Source organism: Nelumbo lutea, chromosome 2 (genome assembly GCF_056320005.1).
Source record: "Nelumbo lutea isolate HS-2025 chromosome 2, American lotus-T2T, whole genome shotgun sequence".
Classification (NCBI taxonomy): domain Eukaryota; kingdom Viridiplantae; phylum Streptophyta; class Magnoliopsida; order Proteales; family Nelumbonaceae; genus Nelumbo; species Nelumbo lutea.
This window is the reverse complement of record NC_142685.1, coordinates 26,444,554-26,467,457: the sequence shown is the minus strand read 5'-3', so window position 1 is coordinate 26,467,457 and position 22,904 is coordinate 26,444,554. Positions and strand designations below refer to the sequence as shown.

Here is a 22,904-nt window from a genome sequence, read left to right as displayed (position 1 = left end):
TTAATAATGCATAAACTTTATGATTTTCATATCATTATTATATTCTTTATAAGTATATTATCACTATATTATAATTAAGGGTAATTTTCTCGATTACATAACTGCATGCTTGACGATAACTCTCTGAATTCTTATTTTCCTTTTTCAATAAAAACCAAGAAAGAATTAATAAAAATATCTTATTTTCCTTTTCTTCTTCTTTTGGTTTTTAATCATAATCGTGACATTCCTTGATCTTGACTCTTGACCGGTTGGAAGACGATTGGTCCTAATTCAACACCTGATGGCCACGTGGATAAATGGTGGATCCAGAAGAAAACAACACCAAGATATTCAATGCCATGTGTCAAATCAAAGATGCAAATCCTTCTTGGTTAAACTTTTATATCGAGTCATTATAATAGCTGAAAGTGTGAAACATTGGGGTTGTTCGAAGTGTACTGGTTGTACACGCAAGGGTATAGGGCGTAATCCTTTACCAATTTGAGTCCAGTTTGGTGTGTCTTTTCATACAGATATTGATTTTTTGTCTAATCATCCTTGTTTTAGTCTTTTTTTTTTTCATTTTGTTAGAAAAATATCTAACCGCCAAAAGCTTTCGGATTATTTTCCAAAAACTCTAAATGAAACTTTTCGCCTTTTCTTCAGATATTGTTTGCACGAAAATACACAAATAAATGCACCTTAATCAAACGATCTTCAAACAATCAAACTGTTAAAATCTTGATGCAAAAATTCACATCATCTTTAACTCTTAAAACTTTTAAAAGATCTTTCAAAAGAATCTTGCCAAAAGACCCCTTATTTTTTGTACTATTAAAAAAAAAATGAATTACTAACCGTAGTTGCCAATTACCGTCTTCATTTAATTAAGGGGAAAGGCTTTATATTCATATGCTTCATGAGCATGAAGTACTGTTACTCAAACCATTGGCTTTAATTGCAGAGGTTGACCTTGCATTGCAATTGCATGCTTGGTCTTGTAATTTGTGTCACCATCACCCAATTTGTCCTCATCAATCATCACTAGGCATGGGCAGGGCAAGGCTTCAGGCCAATCCATGGTCGTTATTGCTTCCATTTGACTCGTCCTTATCTGCTTTTCCTTGAGTGATAATCCACCTCATGACGTCTTTGTTTCAAACAAGATCATCAGAGATCCTGCTTCATGGCTGTGGTAAAAACATAGCTACACGTTATGGACATGAAAAGTAAATGGTCCTATAACAATCTCATCGACAGTCAAGAAAATACAGTTAGGTGGGTTGAAGGGAAAAAGAAGAGAAATTTTCTTTCAAGACTACAACACTTCACAATAGGTCTACAAACATTGTTATTTCATTATAATTACTCTAACAAGCTATCAGATTGAACGGAGGGGGAATAGGGGTGAGAGATCAGACAAACATATGGCTTCCGCTGCTATTGCACAAGGTGACCAGATCCATCAATGTTGAATATAAGGCTTCCAAAGACAAGTGTCCTAGGAATCTCCTAGTATCAGAAGCATCGCTGGAGAAGTCTGTGTGAAGCTTACCCTCCTCCATCAGCCCATCATCCATCACCAACCACCATGAAATGCAGCCTTGTATATCTTCAGGGTCCACATGTGCAACTAGACCCAACGTTTCACCCTGATCCAACTCGAATGACAAGCATAGGAAGTCACGGCTTGCCTTCATTCCTACCAAAAGAGCTTCCTCATGTAGCCAACGAACAACTTGACTTGCAACCTGTTGCAGATTGTCATTATTTATTTATTTTTATTAATTATATATAATTTGTGATTAATGTAAACATGTATAATTGTGTCAATAATTAATTAAACATTTGGCCTAGGCCATTTTATAGTGGGATGGCTGTTATATGACTGCTTGGGATCCTGGAATTAGAGGAGTATAGTTAAAAGACAAGAAGGTTCAAATGTGTAAATAAATTGGCCATAAAGTGAAAACTACTAGTTGAGAGAGCAAATATGTAGTTGTAGTCCTCTAAGGTGTCTAGACACAGGATTCTGTCTAATAATAAGTGGAGAGCTCATGTTTTCAGCCTTCAACCAAGTATGTGGTTTTTTTCTTCCTTTTTTGTCTTTTTAATTAATACATTAAGTGACAAATTTGTCATTTTGTACTTGACTGGGTCAAATGTGCAAATAAATTGGCCATAAAGTGAAAACAACTAGTGGGGAGAGCAAATATGTAGTTCTAGTCCTCTAAGGTGTCTAGACACAGGATTCTGTCTAATAAGAAGCGGAGGAGACTAGGAGAGCTCATGCTTTCAGTCTTCAACCAACGATGCGGTTTCTTTTTTTTGTCTTTTTTAGTGCTTATTTATATATTCAGAAAGAAATACCAGTTACAGAGATCCAGATGCACAAACTGTCAAGTATCACAAGAATAAAGATATACCTGTTGCAGAAGTATCACAGGGAGATCTGGCAAATTACAGTCATAACTGTTCATAGAGCAGATATCCTCTGCACTGCCCTTAAACAGCCCAACAACATTAGGTGCACCCTCTCCCTCTATGTTGATGCAATCATCATTTACCACGACCTTGGTAATGAACTGTGACCTGACAGCACTCTTTGTGCTGCGCATATCTGAAGGCCTTGTTCGATGACCAGCATGAAGAATGGATTGTGGAACTTTCATTGAAAGTGACCAGGAAGATGTCCGAGAGTGCCATGTAGGATGAGATAACAAATGAAGATATGAGACCCTGCTGGCCTGTAAGAAGTTCATAATCTCATCATTATTGGGGAGAGTTTAGGAACAGATGAATAAGAATTTATTTATTTTCTTATTGACATGTAACAATAAATCAGGTCCAATACCAGAATTTCCAGCTCTGCCAGAACCTTGTTTGCAAAGATTCTATGAGCCAAAGTCATACAGAAGTGACCCAGAAGACCAAACACATCTGTTACAGGCTGACCAGATGCTTGAATTCGACGAACAGAACGGCGTCTGTCCTTTGCTCTAACGAACATATTTTCATGGAAAATTTGTTGAAGATAAATTTCACAACTGACTGGATTAGGAAACCTGGACTTCCTTTTAGGGGTAACATACTTCTCTTCTGCCATCTTCACCCCCTCAAACATGTCAACAGATGAATCTGCATTTCCCAAATTATCACTGCTTGCATTGTCCACTGTTTGATCTGCATCTTGCCCAGAAGGTACAAGTGATATATACACAGAGGCTCCTTGACCTATCCTCAGTTGTAGATAATTTTCCCTTAATCCAATCACATTAACTCCAGAAGATGAATTAAATGCTTCACGATTCACCAAATCAAACACCTGGAAATAGAAAATTTTAATTAGGAAAAAAGAAAAGAAAGTGGAAAGAGCAATGCATAAGGGAGATCATTAACAAACCTACCTGCTCATCAAAGATTGCTCGATGAACTTCACGAAGGACAGAATGTGTTTCTTTAACACATTGATCCACATCTTGCTCACTCATAGTCTCTTTTTTTATTTCTTCTGACTGATGCACATCTGATGCATAAATTTTCACTTTACTGGATTTCCCAGGTTTGTGGCCAGATTGGCCACCGAGAAACCCAAAATGAAGAGAGTGGCATGACTTTTGAGGTAAGTGTACAGCCAACATGCCTGCTGAGTCATGGTCAACACGAACTGTAGATATTGAAGGTGGACGAAAGATAGCTCCCGGATCAGATAATGAATTATCAAATAAATCAATTGTGAAGCCTTCACTGCCAGGTGCTGGAACTGGCAAACGTTGTCGTTTGACCTTCCAGTTCTGCTGCAACCTATCAGATTGTTAGAAAATAAGGTTGATATGTATGCTGCTAAAGAGAAAAAGATGTGGTGATTAGACTTAACTTGGGCAAGATGAGTGATACACACATATCACATGCAAGAAAGTGGGCTCAGCAAAAGTTTAGGTGTATTGTGATACACTAAATCGTAAAGTCCTAAAAAGCAAACTGGACAAGAGTTTAAGCCATTTGACTGCTTAAGGGTTTAGAAGGAAGAGAAGGGAGAAGGAAGAAAGGAAGAAGATTAACATTGCGGCCATCTTGATTGTTCCCCTTCTTCTGGTTTCTGTGCTCAAAAACAGGGAATCTTCTTAACAGGCTCTCAACTTTTGCTTGTATTCTGAAGTTCTATACCTCTAGAAAATTGATGCTCAACAGGTATTTTTTGTGTGATATTTATTACTGCAAGATCAATTGAGTTCAATTATTGTTTCTTATAATGTTGCTTAATTTGTTTGTTAGGATTTATGAACTTGGGATTGTTTATGCTCCATTAGGTCACATTTTATTATATTTTCTATATAAAAACAATAAGATCATGAAAAAATGTGGCATGTGATAGGCCCCAATTAACCTTACGTATGCCAGGAAGAGGAAAGGTCAACAATCAGCTAGGGGGGGAAAATAATTGAACAATTAATCACATGAGGGCAAATATAGCTGGAGGGAATAAGGAGAGTCTTGGGGCATTTATAGCTATGGCGGTTATGAAAAAAGAAGAGTTTTTGAGCATTTATAACTAGGCCAGCTGGGCATTTATAGAGGGAGTCAGTTATGCTATCAGAAGAGTATAAGAAGGGGCTTTGGGGGATAGGGGGTGGCATGTTTTTCTTTGAGTACAGAATATTGTGAGTGTTTGGGAGATTCGGCGGTCTCTCGAAGAACCGACCAACTGTTTATGTTTTCTGCTGAATGAATACTAGTCTCTTTTATTGATGTTTGAGTGTGTGAACGCTACTATAAGTCTGTGAACTGCGTGTCAAATTTTCGGGACATATCAGTGGTATCAGAGCTCGTCTTTCCTCGGCCATGGTGACAGTTAAGGATGTGACATCGCAGGTGGAGGGTTTCGAAGAACGCTTGACTTCTCTGCATTCTGAATTTTGTGTGGAGATGGATGGCTTACGCAATGAGATTCAGGGGCTCGATCCAAAAAACGTAGCATCTGGACTTTCGAAGATCTCGTCTCTGGAAAGGTTGGTACAATCTCTGGAAGGAGGCGTTCAAGATCTGGTGAGACGTTTTGATCTTGTTGCTTCAGCAACAAGCCTATTCAGCTCCTTTGTCCACGACTGACATTGCTCCTCCTTTAGTCACATCGAGTCGTGCGGTTGACAAAGGGAAGAGTGTGGCATTTCCGACGTCTTCTTTGATGTCGGTGCCGGAACATACTCCTGATTCACTTCCTAGGAAGTTGGAGTTACCCATTTTTTATGGGGAAAATCCGGACGGCTGGCTTTTTCGTGCAGAACGTTATTTTGAGATTAATGGATTGCTTCCGACAGAGCATCTGCGTGCTGCAGTTGTTTGTTTAGAGGGCGATGCATTGGTGTGGTATTACTGGGAAGATGGTCGGCGACCTTTTCGTGGTTGGACAGAATTCAAAGAGCTCCTCCTTGAACGTTTTCGATCGACTCAGGAGGGTAATTTACAGGAGCAGCTCTTCTCGTTACATCAGTCTTCTACTGTTAAGGAATACCGTCGCCAATTCGAGATGCTCTCTACTCCTCTACGAGATCTGCCAGTAATAAGTCCGAATAAGAGCAAGTGTTTTGGGCTGATAGAAAACTCCAGTTATTGGGATGAATCAGAGTCCCGATGTAGGAACTATACTGGGCACTTGGCAGCACTGACATCAGCCAAGGAACTAAGTTTTGCTGGAAAACTCAGCACTAATACAGCAAGAGGCTGTTGGGTTGGAGGAAGAGGATTCAATTCTACAGGTGGTTTTAGTTGGAAGTGGTCTGACAATGCAACACATTGGAATGAGTCCATCTCCCCTGGGGCACCATTTCACTCCAATGGCTCCAATTCATCATGCAAAGGCATTAATCTAATCAATACATGTACATCGGTGACTAATGGCCAGCCAACCCTTGTGGGTGAGAGATGCAACAACTCTCATGAGTTCATCTGTATGCTTGATATAGAGAACAAATGCTACCACCTACGCCGCCACAAGGAGTATCTTATCATCCTTGAAACATTTAGTGGGATGATCCTTCGCACAACTTTGGTTGTTGTAATTTGGTTGCTTGCATACAGGAGGAGCAAGAGGCGCAGAAGGTCTCGCAAAGCATCTAATCCATCAACATCTGCATCAGTTACCCCATCATGGAAAGTCTTCAGCAATGAGGAACTGAGGCCAATTACAAAGAATTTCAGTGAAGGTAACCGTCTTGTTGGAAATGCCAAGACTGGTGGCACATATAGTGGGCTTTTACCTGATGGAACAAGGGTGGCAGTCAAGAGATTGAAAAGGTCTAGCTTTCAATGAAAGAAGGAATTTTATTCAGAGATTGGAAGAGTTGCAAAGCTCCATTATCCTGTTGTCGTGCGCAGTGTGCGTCCATCTACTATGCCTGGAGTTACTGGTTAGAAGTGCTTATTCATTGGCAGGACCTGCCTGATTTTGAAGATTCTTGGGAGCCTTTTGACTTACTTCGAGACCAGTTTCCTCATTTTAACCTTGAGGAGAAGGTTAGACTTTGGGCGGCGGGTAATGATAGGCCCCAATTAACCTTACGTATGCCAGGAAGAGGAAAGGTCAACAATCAGCTAAGGGGGGGAAATAATTGAACAATTAATCACATGAGGGCAATTATAGCTGGAGGGAATAATGAGAGTCTTGGGGCATTTATAGCTATGTCAGTTATGAAAAAAGAAGAGTTCTTGGGCATTTATAACTAGGCCAGCTGGGCATTTATAGAGGGAGTCAGTTATGCCATCAGAAGAGTATAAGAAGGGGCTTTGAGGGATAGGGGTGGCATGTTTTTCTTTGAGTAAAGAATATTGTGAGTGTTTGGGAGAGCCGGCGGTCTCTCGAAGAATCGACCAACTGTTAATGTTTTCTGCTGAATGAATACTAGTCTCTTTTGTTGATGTTCGAGTGTGTGAACGCTGCTGTAAGTCTGTGAACTGCGTGTCAAATTTTCGGGACATATCAGCATGTCAATATGGAACATGTTCTGTATGTAATAGGTCTTATTAATCAAAATTCATCACCAAGATAACAAGGTGTTCCTTTGTGTGTTGTCACCAAGCTTGCCTTTATGCCTTGATAACCATTATACCAATGAAATGTTCCTTTATGCCTTTATGCCTTGATAACCATTATACCATTCTTTCTCTTGGGTATATTCGGGGAACTTCTTACGTGCATTCAACATCAATGCAGTATATTAATGTACATGGCATTTCATATGAATAAAAATATACACAAATGGTTCAAGGTAAATTTAAATATATCGAGTTATACAAAAATGTCTTGGGGCAAGAAATAAACAGACAAAGATAAATTGGTTGTGATAAAGTATTGAGTGAAACCTGGTTTTTGAAGTAATGGGACACTACAACTTTACTAAGATATAAAGTAGACTCACCTGATTAGGGCACCATAAAATCTTGCTTCCCGAGCAACCTGCTGTTCCAAACCTTTAGCAGACTGCTTAAAATATCTCCCCAGATTCTAAAGAGAATATATGATAAAAACAACATCAGAGTAAGAAATGAAATCACCAACTTTGGGTCTCAAAGAGAGTTTAAGCTACATGATATATAATATATAGGAATTTGAGATCCTATATGCTGATTTCACTGAGAAATTACTATGTTAGTCAATCAAGAGACATGGAACACTCCCCAGAAGGGTATTTTGGCATGGCATAGAGATTTCTCCATAGCTCTTGCTGTAGAGGATCTGAACTTGATTAACAGAAAGTTCTGGATTAGCATCCATACTACCATTTCTATGAAATAGTTTCTGCACATAATATAACTGTCTTTACAAGTGTTCTTTTAGCCTATAAAATTTTACAGCAAAAAACCAGGAAACAGTGCAGTGCACCAGTACATAAGTACATAAGGGATTATCGTTGCGCAAAACAGATAAAAGTATAAGATATAAACATTACCCGGAAACACTGCAGCTTAGTTGCTGCAGATACAGAAAGGTCCGAGAGAATTTCATTGGGTAACTGTTTTGGCCTGATCATACCAGCCACAGTAACTGCATCATTAGCTTCTACCTATGAAAGAATTTGAAAAGGAAAAAAGCTGTCAACCATATAAAGACTCATTTCTATGATATACCAGACAATCCATCATAAAGCATGAGGTTTTACTTGTAAAAGCAAGGAATTGTTCAAAATGAAGTTAAAGCACAGAAGCAAAACTATCCACCTTTTTTAAAGTACTTTGATGTTTTTGAAAATAAAATATGATCTGAAAGCATGTATGGCATTTGGATATGCCTGTTTTCAAAAAGTATAATTGCTAAAAGTAGTACAGTAAAGCATAAGAACATGAAGCCCGAACTCCTGGTCACATGATTTTGTCCACGTTTTTACTTTAATTTTACAACTCATGTGTGGACTGTGGCTTATATGCCACTTTTTTGTCTTCAACACTCCTCCGTCTCAATGGATGACACATGACAGAAAGATCAACTAAATTAGAAAATGCATAGTGCATGCCATGTGGCATACCTATAAATGCTACGTTGCAACTTGTGAATGACATGTGACATTTTGAAAGTATAAAAATAATGTCATATTGCATGTGTGCCATGTGACATATTTGATGCAGCTATGTGGCTTTTATAGACTTCCAAATTGCATTACTGAAAAGTTGATATGTGTACGGTTTGATGTCAAACAATGCAAGTATATTATTGTCTCCAAGCACTTATTCATACTTTTTACTATGAATGCATGTTCTGAAAACACATTTTACCAAATGGATCCCATAGAACAATGTACACAATAAAATCCCAAAGTATGCTTCTGCTTGAGGGCTTTTATTACCAGAGAACCCCCAAGAATGGGCACAAAATTGACACTTGGATAAGCTGAACTTAACTCAGCCATAATCCCAACTATTTGGCACTGGGTACGTGAATCCTATCCCTTCATTGTGCTCTATCAAGAACCATGTTTTTTTGTCAAAACTCAAAGTCCTTAGGACATTTATTACCACTTAAGTTGATGTTTCCTTAGTCATTCCCCTTGTTTTTTTAGAGTATTTACTTGCACCAAGTCACTCCTCATTTTTACAATCATTCGTCATCCATGCACATGACAAATCCACCTCAATTGACTTTACCTTATCATGTCACGAACTGGGGCCACTCCTAAGATGTGTTTGGCATGGTGGTTTTTATCTACGTGGCATTGAAGCATAATCAGCAATCTAATGCTAATGCATGCCCAACTTTTCAAAGTATTTTTTCCATCAAATGTGTTGGATAAAGATATACTGACTAGGCATATTAAGGGGTTTCTTTGTATTAAAATCCTTGGTGCATTAAAATGGAATAGCTTAGAAAAGTGGTTTACCTTTTTATGTCCAATACGCCACATCATAAGTGGCACTGTAACAACGCCCCCTAATTCCCCCCTCTGCACTAAACTCTAGAGTCTACTGTTGTATTGGCATTTCCACATAAATAGGCCTAAATAAACATAATCTTTGTCTTTTTATGCAAAAACGCTGATGTGATTAAGGTAAACAAAACTGTATCAAACACCTTAAGTCCTCACTAATGCGTTTTGTTTCTAATCTATCCTTTGTAGTCTTACCACCCATCAATTCTAGCATCCTCATCTCAACTACACTCATTGGTATTCATAAAAAAACACCCTAAACAAACATAATTTTTTTACTGCAAGAACTCTGTTCCATATAACATTGCCAGTCTCATAGCCTTTTATAAAAATTTTCCTTGTACTCTCATTGGTATTCACTAGTCTGACTGATACTCGGAAAAGCTAAATAAACAAAACACCAATTTGCTAGTGTATTACCTCTTAGTGTTTAGGATTCCTGCTAGGGAGGCCAAGAAATTGGAGAGATTGATGAGAAACTTTCTTTGGGAACCAGGGGCAGAGAAAAATGATCATTTAATAAGGTGGGATGCAGGTGTGTCACGCCGGGCTACTTTATCCACACCTTGGAAAGCAATTCATGGTTTCCTTTCTTTATTTCTCAACTTTGTCAGGTATGATGCTTGTTCTGGTAATTCTGTTTTATTTTGGGAAGACATCTGGGTGGATAATTCAGCTTTCAATGACCTTTTCCCCTCTCTTTACTCCATCTCTTTGTTCGAAAATTAGGTGGTGTCTCAGTTCCTCCCTTCTCCTGTCCCCCCTCTATCTCTAAGCTGAAATTTTGGGTTTTGTAGGGGTTTAAGGGACAATGAATTTGTATCTATTTTGGATCTTTTAAGCCTTTTGGGCAATGTCTGGTTAGACCCTTCTCAGTCGAACAGGAGAGTTTGGTTCCCTCATCCAAAAGGTTCCTTCTCTTGTGCTTCTTTCTTCAACTCCCTTTGTTCCCCTTCTAGTTAGAGGTTCTTTCTGGTTAAGGAGGTTTGGTTCAGGCCAGTTCCCCCCTAAAATTATGGCATTTTGTTGGGAGGTGTTTCTTGGGAAAATCAATAATTTGGACTGTCTGCAAAAGAAAAGGCCTTCCATGTGCTTGTTGCCTAACTGGTGCAGTCTTTGCAGAGCTGATGGTGAGGACTGTTTTCATTTACTAATATCTTGCTCTTTTGCTTCATCTATTTGGAATTGGATTTTTGCTTTGTTTGGGTGCAGGTGGAACTCACCTCAGATGTTTGTTTACTGTTTGAACTTTGAACCTTCCTTCTTTGTGTGGCCCACTAAAAGAGGGTGGAGCATGTGGAAATGCATTAGAGCAGCTGCTCTCTGGACAGTTTGGGAAGAGAGGAATGCAAGGATTTTTCAAGAAAATGAAAGAAGCCCCCTGCCTCCTAAATGTCAATGATTGCATTCTGACAAGAACAATCCATTGGTTGAGAACTATGGATCCCTTCCAATCCTTTTCTTTCGATGAACCTTGGAAGGAACTGGTCAGTTGTAGCAGCTTGCTCTTCCAGGAAAGACAGAGTAATTGCAGATTGGATTCCTCCTCCTGAAGGATGTGCAAAGATGAAATTTGATGGAAGTAGTCAAGGTAACCCAGGACCTTCTAGAATAGGAGGGGTCTTAAGAGATAAGGACGGTAACATCTTAGCCTTATTCTCTGTCCCAGTGGGTTCGGGAGACTCTAATAGGGCTGAACTTTAGCAGCCTTACAAGGTATTCAAAGTGCACATCAACTTGGGGTGGAGAACCTAATACTTGAAGGAGATTCTAAAGTTGTTGTGGGGTGGCTCATGGCTGACAGATTCAGACTCAATGGTTTGGTTCTTAGGGACTTGATAAAGAAAGCTAAGTGGTTAATTAGAAATATGAATATCAGCCTACACTGGGTGGGAAGGTCGGCAAATGCGTTGGCTGATTGTCTTGCCAAGCAAGGGGTCAATAGGGAAAGTTTGTACTGGGCTGTTTTGTAATGTTTTCACTACTGTTTTCTCTGTAATTTTCTTTTAAGGAGAGGATGCCTGCATTGTCTATCATTTGATTAATAAAATCACAATTCAATTATCAAAAGAAAAAAAAACACCAATACTGATAAGAGAAAGAAAAAAAGATACACAAAATTTCAACCCTAAATGCTAAATTCGCTATGTTTCTCTAAGATTATTATGTAAAAAATAACTTAAAATTTCATGGAAATTAATGGAGAAATATCGCTTACCGTGTTAATGAGATCAATGATGACAGACAATTCTTGATGAGCCAATTGCAAATTCTCCACCAAGCTCTGCCATGGCCATGGCGTCGTTGTCTCCTTGGAGGTTTTCTGCTTCTTCGTGTCTTTCTCCACTGCCCAAGCAAAGTCGATGCGCCGAATCAGGGAAAGCCGCTTCTCGTCATGACCAATGTCACTGGTGCGAAAGACATAACAGAAACCAATTGCAATACATTAGAAACCAAACCAATCCTTTGGTTCAAGGGGACCAAAATAAGACGAAGAAAAGGAACGTACGGAGGAAATCTTTCGATTCCGTTCTCCTCAGTGGCATCCAGACGTTTGATTGGCAGCTTGTCGAGCGAAATCTCCATGTTTCCGTCCATCGTTCGGTCTTCTCTCTGAGAGAAGCCTTAGATGGGGCTTCCAGCTGAAGCAGATCGAAAACCCCTAAATTGGATTATTGGACTAGTGCTCAATGCTCATGGTCAGGTGACCGAGACTCCAGAGTCTGAATTTCGCGAAAAGACAATTTGCTCCCGTTCAATTTTGAATATACGGCGCTATTTTTTGAGTAAATTACAAATACCCCCTCTATTATGGGTCAGTGACAAAGACCTGCACTTTTAATTTTTGCGATTAATATCTCCTGAGGCCGTTAGATAAAGATCCTCTCCGCATTTGGTGAGTTAACTTTGGAAAGATTCTTATCTGACTATTTAAAATTTTCTAAATACTCAAATTACCTTTTTTTATTTGGGATTTTTGAGCTGTAATCCTACTCAGAAATATGAAAGAAATCTGAATTGCAACCCCTCCTAATCTATTAGTAGCCCCTATAAACCGCATCTTACCCATGAATTCGGCATCCCTAGAGTAGAGCACTAGTTTTCTAGGGGTTGGACTGAACGATAAAATCCCCTTTTTATTTTTGAAATCATTTTACTTTTTTTACAATTTGTTCTATTCATTGTCTTTTATTGGCAATCAGCCACACTTAATGCTGTGTTTGGTTGCAATACAAATAAATTTGTACTTATCCAAAATTATGACAGTGCAAATGATTTGAGTATAAATTTTACCCTATTTTTTATTTAAAATTTTAACCTGTTTTGTCTGATTGAAGTAAATTAAGGCATGAAACAGAATAAGTAAAATTTGCATTTTTTTTTTTTATTTATACTTCCTTACATTTGTACAAATGCAAATGAAATTCACAGCCTAAGGTTCAAAATTTCAATATGCCTTTGTGTATTGGCATAGGTGTATGGTACTAAAACCTATGTGCGTTTTTTTTTTTTTTTGTTTGTTTTTTCAAAACTTAATTTATTGACATGTTTTTTGTCAAAATAAAGGAGGTCCCAAAACATCTTTAAACAGGTGTGTATCAGGACCCAAAAGGTACAATACTATACGCCTGATACACCTTAGAGTTCATGCCAAAAGCATGTTATCAACAATTCGAAATGGCCCTCATCTTCTTCCCTGCTTGTAGCCATCTTTGCATTTCTCCATATTAAAAGTCAACTTCTCATTGCTTGCATCTCTTTTTCTTTTTCTTGTTTTTGGTACAATAATGGAAAATAGAGCATTGTTGTTATAGAAGAAGAAGAAGAAGAAGTTTCTCTTCTTTCAGTGATAGTCATGCTCTTTCTTCGTTTTCTTGATGAGGGGTAATTTGGCTTGACCCATTAGCATGCGAACACCTCGCCCAAGACTGAGGTGCGAGCAGCTTATTGTGTCATGACCTGCCGAGGTGCCACATAGCCCTCTTCTAGAAGCTAGCTAGTCGTCTCCGATTTTTTTGGGATCATACTACACGTCAACAAGCCTTAACCTTATCCCGTTCGGATCAGACAAATTCGATAAGCCTTATTAGCTCACACGAAGTCCATCCCCGGGTGCAAAACAGACTCCTGGTTACGCGGGCCAAAGATCTCAGATATATTTCATAAGGCCTACAACAGCTCGTCTATATAAGATCATCACCCCTAGCCTCATGAGGTATGTGTGGTTTAGCTCTCAGATTCTCTCACTTACAAGCAAATAGCTTGCTACTACAAATTCTTTGCTAACTTAAACATCAAAGTGCCCGTACCGGGTAAAACACCCCAGGTCCTCTGATCTACTTGTCTTGCAGTTCGACCGGCCATGTGACAGTCCACCATTCGAGATGCCTTCCGATTAGGAGAGTACAGATCGCACATCATCACTTCTCTTTATGCTTTACTCTCCTTTTTTTTTTAGTTTTTGTTGTTTCTCCCCGCACAACTTCTAGGAATGGTGCTCTCAAACCTGAAGAGAATAGCGGAGAAGAATCTGAGTGCAGCAGTTGTGGATTGCTGTATCGGGATCCCAGTTTATTTCACGGATGTTCAAAGAAGAGCTGTCTTGGATGCAGCTACAACTGCTGGTTTGCAAACTCTCCGGTTAATTCACGGAACAATTGATCGTTCACGACAAAGTAAACTGCTATTTTACATTCAGACTTGTTATTTTGTTCAGACATTTATTGCTATATGTCATTTTGTTTTTTTCTTGTTTACTCACAGACCTACCTTGATTTATTGATAATCTTCTTTTTGCCCCTCAAATAGGTAAATGAGAGCTTCCCATTCCCAATTGCATTGTCCTGGAAAGGTTTGGCTCCAGATGCCCAGAATGGCGCAATGGATCAACAACAGAGCACCATTGTCTTCCCAAAAGGAAATCCAATTCCTAGTGTCAAAGGCTTTGACATTTTACAGGTCAGGCACATTCATGGATGATGTCCATTATGCTGATATGAGTGAATTAAAAGTTTCTGCAAAGATCAGTAACTGTTTTTCTTTGGCTTCGTATTTGTATGACATTTTGTTTTGAACTTCCTAATTTTTCCTTTTTGATTTTCAAATGTATCCTTACAGACTGGTCCACCCAAATCTGCAAAAGGTGAACATGCAAAGCTGAAGGTGAAAATTCGCTTGAATCTTCATGGCGTTGTATCTGTTTGAGTCTGCAATTGTAAGTAATGCATTATTATCATAATTGCGATATTTGTTGTTTTATAGACTCCTTTTAATCTCCATTTTATTTACTGGAAGAAGAAGCAGTCGAAGTTCCAGTTGTAAAGGAGCCAGTTAAGGAAGCTACAAAGATGGATACCGATTAGGTCCCAAGTGATGCAGCTAGCCCCCCACTGGTACTGGAGAAAATGATGTAAACATGCAAGATGCTAAGGATGCCACTATGCTTCAGGAGTCGAAAATGGACTTCCTGAGTTTATACACAAGCCTCTGCGTATGGATACAGATGCCAAGGTTTAGAAAATCATGCATATTTTTTTTATTGCTTTGTTATTGTAAATGTTATGTGTGAAGGAATCAAAGAGTAGACAGTTCTCGATTGCACAACCTTCAGTAGTTTTCCTTTTCCGGCCATTAATCAAAGGTATTTTTGGGTCAATTATTATCTAAGAGAAATTGGCAAAAATAAAAATAGAGAAAGTTTAGTTGGGTATTTTGATAATTTAACGCATCCTGTGTTGTAGACTTAATGGCTGATGGGGTCTTTGCCTAACGGCCAAAGTTCAGGGGGTATTTGTTGAAAAAAAAGCGCAGGGGTCTTTGTCACAAACTCCATAATACGGGGGGATCTTTGTAATTTACCTTTTTTTAAATTTTCAATTAGTATCTTATACTTTGGGCCCAGTAACACTTTGGTCCCCGAGTTTTTAAATATAATAATCCAGTACCTAAACTTTCAAAACGTACCAATCTGGTACCTATCATTAACCAACTGTTTTAAGTGGCATATGAAAAGACACAAATGTCTTTCGGATGTCATCTAATTTTCTTTATCAACCATCCTTTTGAATAAAAACCAATTGTCAAATTTTTTGTCCCTTTTAATTTTCTTTATCAACCTCTTCGTACTCGGTCCGAACTTCATTTGCAGATTCATCACTTAGTAGGACCTTTGTCTTTACCTGAGCCAAACAACATTGATGAAGTTAATGTCGACCGAGGATCGGTGATGCATTCTAATGGTGATTTCAGATCTCCACTGTGTGAGGCTTCCACGAGACGTTGAGACACCTCTGTTTGATAATCAATCGAAAAAAATTGTTTTCCTGCAAGAAAACGGATGCCATAGTGACTGAAGACCGCCATTTTATGGGATGATAGGTATTCCGGCTATTTTGTTTTGAACTTCAGGCACCAGAAGTCACGAAAGACTAAAACATGTTTTCATCTGTGTTATAACTTAGGGCCCGCTTGGGAGAGCAGACTGAAGATTCAGCTTAAGTTGCTTTAAAGAGGCTGAAGCAGACGATTATTCAAAATGGCTGAGAAAGCCAAGAAGCCATTGCGCTTTAGCCTTTCCAAATAGTAGGGCTGCAAGTTGGGCCGGGTTAGGTCGGGTTGAGGCCAACCCTAACCCAACCCGAAATTTTGGGCCCAACTCAACCTTCTTCCCATCCCTTAAAACCTCATAAATTTCTCAATTTTAGGTCATAACTCAACTTCCACTACATAATCATGTGTTTCATTAGTATTTGTTTGTTGACGTTTATTTTTTCTTTTTTCTTTTTTGTTTTTTTAGTACACAATTCAGAAAAATCAAGTTTTAGAAATAACTATAGTTTATTATGAGTTTATGGCTTATGATAGATCTTTCTTGAGTGCCAAACAACATAGAAGAGATGAAGAATAAAATTTTCAAAAAAACATAAAATAATATTATTAAGGTTTTAGTCTTTCTGATTAGGATTAAGTGAAGTGATTATCTTAAGGGAACCAAAATGACATTAGGCCAAATTATAGTTTACTAATTAGGAATTTTCCCTTTTATTTAAGGTAATATATGGCGTTAATTGGTAGTAGTGTCGTACAATCTTATGAATAAAATGGTAAATTAGAGATTCATTGGCTATTAGGGCCCGTTAATTGCTAAATAGCGGCAATTTTAAAATGGGCTAATTGGCGATTGCCGCTAAAAATAATATTCTATAGCGGCAGTCGTTTTAAACTGCCGCTCTAAGACAGGACCGACTGCCGCTGCAAGTAGGGAGCGAATTAGGGTGCTACTTCCCCTTCCTTCTCTTCCCTTTCTCACTCTCTTCCCGCCCTATTTCTCTCTCGCATATACTCTCTCACATTTGAAATCTCACCCAGGCGACACCCAACAATGACGCTGGTATTAGGTAATCTCTCTCTCTCTCTCTCTCTCTCTCTCTCTCTCTCTGGTTGAAATTGATTATGATCTGGTAATATTTATTGAAGAATAAGAAATCTGTAATTTGTTAATGGATTGCAGTTTTGATTATACGACTTTGACAAAATAAGAAAGAAACAATTGTTTAACCTTTCCTTTTAATTCCTTTTGTCTAGTGGTTGCGAGTAGCAGGGGATCCTCGAAGTTCAGAGGTCGTCTGTATTATTTTTTCATTTAGTGAAGTGGATAATCAATTGATGATAGTGATAGGCACAAAGGACAACGAACCAAATCCTAGCTTTCTATTTTTAGGTTTTTATCAACAAGAATGCAATCATTCGTCATTTGTCCTATTTATTGTTAATATTTCACTTCCATAGTGTCGTCCACACTATTTTTAAGTTGTCTTCTTCTAGCCACTGCCAACAATTGAAGATTGTGAACTCACTTTTTCTTGTTAGGCTTTAGCTGTTATTGTAGCTAGGAGGTTTCAACACTAGCAGTTGTTCATGCCCGTGTATGCATATCTAATCTCAATATGAGTGATTAGTCTCCACTTTCCCGCAGTGAGTTATCCCCAAGTCGGATTATAAAAAATTTCCAAATATTATTGAAACTATTCAAATTTCTCATAAATTAACAGTAACTATTTGAAAATTCATAGAAATTATAAGAAATCTGCATAAATTAAAGAAAATTACCAGAAATCATCAGTAAATTATACAAATAACATATTCCATTATTTTCTTATCAATACCTTCCTTGTTCTTGGTTCCCTGTGTTATGTTCTTATGCTCTCTTTACGATCTGATACTCATTCTGGTGGGTTATCTCAGTTGGGTAAGGCATGCAAGTTCCAAATTAAGTAGAGGTTCATTCATTTATTTTTTTTATTGAAGAGTAATACCTGTCTTTTATGTGAAATTTGCAGTTTGATTCAGACTTCTAAGAGTGAAAGGTGTACATATATTGCTACGTGTGAGGGAGACATTGGGAGTGTTGTATCTATGCTAGGTAGGCTTATTTACATCTCTATATGAATGTCTATTCCTAATAAAGCTAGGCCCCTTCATGTGGATCAGCTAACAAAGTTGAAGAATCGTTGAAATTTTAAACCAAGCATTCTACTTTGTACTTTGTACTTAAGTTTCTATTGAGTTCAGCTGATGTTGTGTCCCTTAGTCAAAGACTTGTAGTTACTTATTGTTATCATTTTTCATTTCCTACTCTTGATCATGTTCCAACGTGCAGGACTGGGTATAGTATATATGATTATAGATGCAGAGGAGAAAGGCCTCATTACACCAAGGAAATTGAGTTGATTCCATGTTAGGTTAGATGCTTCTAGAAGAGAAGTGCTTCCATCAATATTTGGCATTGCTAACCATGCATGTTTCACAACCATCCTACAATACTTTGTTTTGAATATTTTATCTTTACATATATGAAATTCATGGTCTGTCACTTCATGTCATTAGCCAGGGTATTGCCAACCATGTTTCACAACCATCCTACAATACTATGTTTTGAATATTTTATCTTTACATTTATGAAACTGATGGTCTGTTATCACTTCATGTCATTATCCAGGGTATTGCCCCTGGTGATCCCTATCATTTTATCTGGTGCAACCTTTTCATGTTGGATCATTACAGAATTGTGGGGAGATGCTCCAATTTGTCTAATTTTGTCACTGCCAAATCATGATCAGACTAACTTGACCACATTTCATGGCAATGATTGTCAACTTTCTGTGGTTAATCTGGTTTGGAGTTGCTTCTTTTACATGTATCTCTCAAAAATCAAGTTTTCTTTACCTTCATTGAAGTGGGACTATATTAGCTAGATAAGGGAACTGGACCTGAGATTTAGAAGGGCACTGAACCTGAGGCCTGGAAGGGCACAACTGGGAAGGTTAATGTTTTTGTTTATGGAATAGAAACTTGTTATGGGCCCTAGCGTAGGATCTTGTCACGGGTCGGTCCACGGGGAGAACTCCTAGCTTCCCTTGCCCCTCCCTTTGCGTGCAGACCCTATGGTGGCGAACTGAGGGTGGTTTGTTCAAGAGATCGCCCTAACTCTCCTACTCATTCTTGACTGAAAACTGAATGCTTTATTCTCAATTTGCAGCTCCTTAAATAGGAGATTACAAGAGGTGTGGGAAGACTCCCAGTAGAATTCAAATACTCACAGATAAGGATAATTCACACTTTTAGGATCAACAGACTCCTACTTCTAATAGGTAAATCAAACTCTAGAAGATAAGGAAAACTACTAAGAATAAGATAAGATGAACCAAGATAAGCTGCCGCCTTTGTGGGCCCCTTGTGGGCCCCTCCTCACTGCTGCTGTCGGCAGCTGTACGTCCTCCCTATGAACGCATCCGCAACAAAACTGGGGGTACAATAACAAGGACAGAGAAATTTCTCAAAAAGAAAAACCCTGCAAATCTCAACTCATCTCTACTAGCTTAGGCTTCTACTTTTTGGTGAGGAATTTTCATGTTGGAATACAAGATTGACTGGGGTTCAAGGCCTTAAATTAGCTGGCAGGTAGTTAATGGGTCTTTCGCTATTTATAATTTATGTTATAATTAGATAGTTCATACCAGAAAAAGAGCTACACAAGGATGGTTACCCATTTCTGCTAGGTATGGTAACTGACATTAGTAAGACCAAGGCTACTTTGAAATTTGAAAACATTAGAAAAATGTATTGATATTCTTCATGTAAACCTTTAAAACCTTTGATTAGGTGATCTTTTTCGGTGAACATGTGAATTTATCTTCATATTAGACATTTTCTGAAGCATCACTAATTAAGCAAAAGACATTGACAAAGTTGATTGATTGCTAAATAACCCCCATGAGATATTAATCCTTTGTTAATGAGTTGGTGGGGTTACATGGTCCTCATGAGCTTGTAATCAGTAGATTGTAAGCTTCAGGTTGGATAGGGTTAAAGCACTCATCTTATAATCTTGTACTGTCCTAGGGTCCATGGACAGAATAACTTGGTCATGGTCCTTGGCTGCCATGAAGGCCCTTGAACTGTAGTTTAATTTTATTTTCCTTTTCCTATAATTCATCAATGTAGTTTCTACTTCTGCATAATATTTGATTTACTATTTATTATATTATGATGTTTGTGTAATTTCTAGGTATCAAGTGATGAAGCTATTGAGACTGCAAAGCTTCTTGCTCTGAAGGAATTGCTAGTATATTCTATCTCCAAAAGAATGAATTTTTTCTATATTTTCTGTTACCATTTTATTGCTCATATATTGTTCAAATGATATAGAGGGATAATAAATACTAGGACAAATATCTGAAAGCAGAAATAAATGAAGATGGTTAGATCAACTAACCAAAAAACAGGCCCTATGTGGTCCATTCAAATCCTCTAACTGGATTGCACCAAAATTTGACAGATTCATCTTTTTGTTTTTTTGATAGGCAATAGAATTTGACAGATTCATCTTTCATATATATCAGCACTCTTGGGTTTACATAAGTATGTTTTCACTTGTAATCTGCTATGACATTGGTATTTCAAGAAGTGCGTTAATATCTTTTCCATTCTGATACATGTTTAGACCAATGCCTTTCTAAAATCATTTTCCTGATTGCTAGATCTCAGAGTTGTTACCCAGGCTAAACGATATTGTGTTGAACCCAATTTGGATGCTTAATAAAGAAAAAAGTCTTGCAATCTTAAGACTAGTTTTAATCTTGAATGGTTGCGGGTTGGGGTTGCCCAGGTTTTGGGTTCAGATTCAAACCATGGGGTAGTTCACCTTAGTTTTGTTCTTATCACTAGATTTGTTCAGCAAACTTTCAGCTGCCTTTGTCTATCTTAGGACCCAGGCCTTGGAAAAACTAAGCTAGGTGATGGTTATAGGTTTGGAAATCAGTGGATGGGCTGATAGCAAGTTACCCTCAAGGTTTGGACATCACCATTCAGTCTCTGAGGAATTGCAGGGCTGAAACATTGACCCTTGGACCACCTCTAGAGGTTTTGTCCCCATAGTTCCCCTTGGAAGAAATGTATACCCCCTAGGATGGAGTAGTTGCAGATTGAGAGAGAACAAAGGTAGGAGGAGAAGAAAAATAATTCTGAATAGTCTTGGGGTCCCTTCCCTATCAGTAATATCTGAAAAGATTTGGGTTCAAGGCTGGATTGTCCCAGCTCAATCTCTGTATTGAAATCTGTCTTGGGTTGTTTTTATGGAGGTAAAATCCAGACCTTCTCTTGGGAGCAAAGGGCATTATGGGTCTGATATTGGCTTATATTGTTAATTTATTTCCATACAGATTGAGTTTCTTCTTTTTTGAGTCCAGAAATAGAAGTCAAAATCCTTATTCTGATTTTTCCATGTTGAGTTTCTGAAGAGTGAAGTATTTGTCTTTCTATTCTCTTCAGGGTATGTCTGAAAATTGAAACTACTATTTTGTTTCATCACCTTTCACAAAGACTAAAATCACCCATTTTGTTTTTATATTTTGCGTGCAGGAATATTTCACTCTTCTTCATGATGGGTATTAGAAAACCAGCTCTAATCTTCTTCATTCATCTGTACGTAAAATGTAAAAGAAAATGTTGGTTACTGCATATGGGGAAGTTGGGTTTCTTTTTTGATTCAAATACGGGGGAAGTTCTAAAATGCTAGACTGAGAATAACCTTTTCTCAGGATTGTTATATATGAGTTGAGAGTATTTAATAAAAATGTGTTTTGGCTGACTGAACTGAGAATAATTCTTTGAATGCAGTATTTTGGTTGCTTTGTTAATACAGTTTACTAATTTGTTCATAATATTCTAGTTGCAGAAGTAAGGTGCCAAAGAGGATGTGTTTCAGTTGTTTGCTGATAAGGTGAAGGACCATAAGGATTTAGAATCTAGACGGGTTATTTTACAGGAGACCCGGGTTCAATATTTCAGAGGAAATTATCCAGAGCTCAAGGATTTTGTCTACTTACTACTGTGTACATGAGAAGACAAGAAGAGAAAGAGAGTTTAAAGGCTGTAGTGTACTATGCACATGGACTCTCAGAATAATTTTTCTTTTTTTTTTTCCTTTCTTGTATGATTAAAGTTCCAATGGTTGTCAAGAAAGGAAACAAGTTATTTTGTATTGAATTTTAATTTGGATGAATAAAATTACAAGTTTATTTAATAATTGACATTTGTAGCTAGGGGCGGCAATCTTGACTCTGACCCTTCTTACCCACCCAACCCACCCACTTCAAAACCCACTCATACTCACCCATTTCAGTAGTGGGTTATATGGGTCAAATGACCCATTAGGGTCAAGGAAAGGAGGGTTATGGTGGGTTGGGCCGAGGGTACCCATTGGGTCAAAAGGGTTAGGATCACTTGGGTCAAAGGAGAGGGTCGAGAGAGGGTTGAGAGAGAATAAGAGCAGAGGGTCGAGAGAGAGAGAGAGAGTAAGAGGAGAGGGTAAGGGGAGAGGGTCAAGAGAGGAGTTGCAGAGTCGGCTGTCGAACAAACATCTTAGGTTTTTCTCAGTTCTCAGTTGAACGCACTTCCAACATCAAAGATCCATTTAAGGTTTTCTTTGTTCCAGTCATCAGATCAAGTGCAAGGTCAAAAGTTGTTAGGGTTTCAAGCCACTCGCCATCCAAAATTTTCGCAGTTCTAAGGGGAGCGCAAGTCTCTGTTAGATCCGCTATTGAAGCAACCAAGAGATCTTGGATAGGTAAATCTCTGTTAGTTCCGCCATCAATTTTTTCGCAGTTCTAAGGGGAGCGCAAGTCTCTGTTAGTTCTGCCATTGAAGCAACAAGAGATTTTGGATAGGTAAATCTCTGTTAGTTCCGCCATCAGTTTTTTCGCAGTTCTTTAAAGCTTTGCTAGTCTTGACATTGAAGCATGTTAATTCCGCCATTGAAGCAAGACATGTGAACTCATATGCTTTCACTAGTGAAGCTTAAAAAAAGCTAAGACAAAGGCTATATCATTGTCTTCTATGCTCTAGAAAAACAAGACATGTGAAATGTGTATGCAAATAGGAAATCTTTTTCTCCCCCTTTTCCATTTTAGTCCTTTCCCCTGAAAATAAGAATATCTTCGTTTTAGT

The 22,904-nt window shown here is 38.2% G+C and overlaps 1 protein-coding gene and 1 long non-coding RNA gene across 4 annotated transcripts; one reads left to right on the top strand and one right to left on the bottom strand.

The window, feature by feature from the left end:
- Positions 1 to 698: 698 nt before the first annotated feature.
- Positions 699 to 12,151, bottom strand: LOC148869369 (RNA polymerase II transcription mediator). 2 transcript variants are annotated; one of them, XM_088972468.1, is made up of 9 exons: positions 11,908 to 12,151; positions 11,617 to 11,806; positions 7,929 to 8,042; positions 7,398 to 7,483; positions 3,390 to 3,786; positions 2,837 to 3,307; positions 2,409 to 2,729; positions 1,538 to 1,733; positions 699 to 1,172 (listed from the first exon to the last, which is right to left on the bottom strand). In XM_088972468.1, exons 1-9 carry the CDS (start codon positions 11,994 to 11,996, stop codon positions 1,153 to 1,155), a joined length of 1,884 nt encoding a protein of 627 aa, XP_088828594.1. In that variant the 5' UTR covers positions 11,997 to 12,151; the 3' UTR covers positions 699 to 1,152. The 2 variants fall into 2 exon arrangements, with proteins under 2 accessions (XP_088828594.1, XP_088828592.1); XM_088972466.1 differs by lacking the exon at positions 699 to 1,172 and having other exon boundaries at positions 1,266 to 1,733.
- A 4,451-nt stretch (positions 12,152 to 16,602) lies between these two features.
- On the top strand, positions 16,603 to 21,981 carry LOC148869368 (uncharacterized). 2 transcript variants are annotated; one of them, XR_016106960.1, is made up of 5 exons: positions 16,603 to 16,795; positions 17,738 to 17,820; positions 19,966 to 20,022; positions 21,318 to 21,380; positions 21,628 to 21,981. It is a non-coding gene; the product is annotated as an uncharacterized LOC148869368 (long non-coding RNA). The 2 variants fall into 2 exon arrangements; XR_016106961.1 differs by lacking the exon at positions 19,966 to 20,022 and having other exon boundaries at positions 16,618 to 16,795.
- The last annotated feature ends 923 nt before the right edge of the window (positions 21,982 to 22,904 follow it).

Bases quoted from the DNA above. Each gene is read 5' to 3' on its own strand.
- LOC148869369 (XM_088972466.1), bottom strand. From the start codon at position 11,996: ATGGACGGAAACATGGAGATTTCGCTCGACAAGCTGCCAATCAAACGT. The intron at 11,807-11,907 runs GTACGTTCCTTT...CTTTCGCACCAG, and splicing joins GGAATCGAAAGATTTCCTCC to TGACATTGGTCATGACGAGA. The intron at 3,308-3,389 runs GTAGGTTTGTTA...TTCTATTTCCAG, and splicing joins GAGCAATCTTTGATGAGCAG to GTGTTTGATTTGGTGAATCG.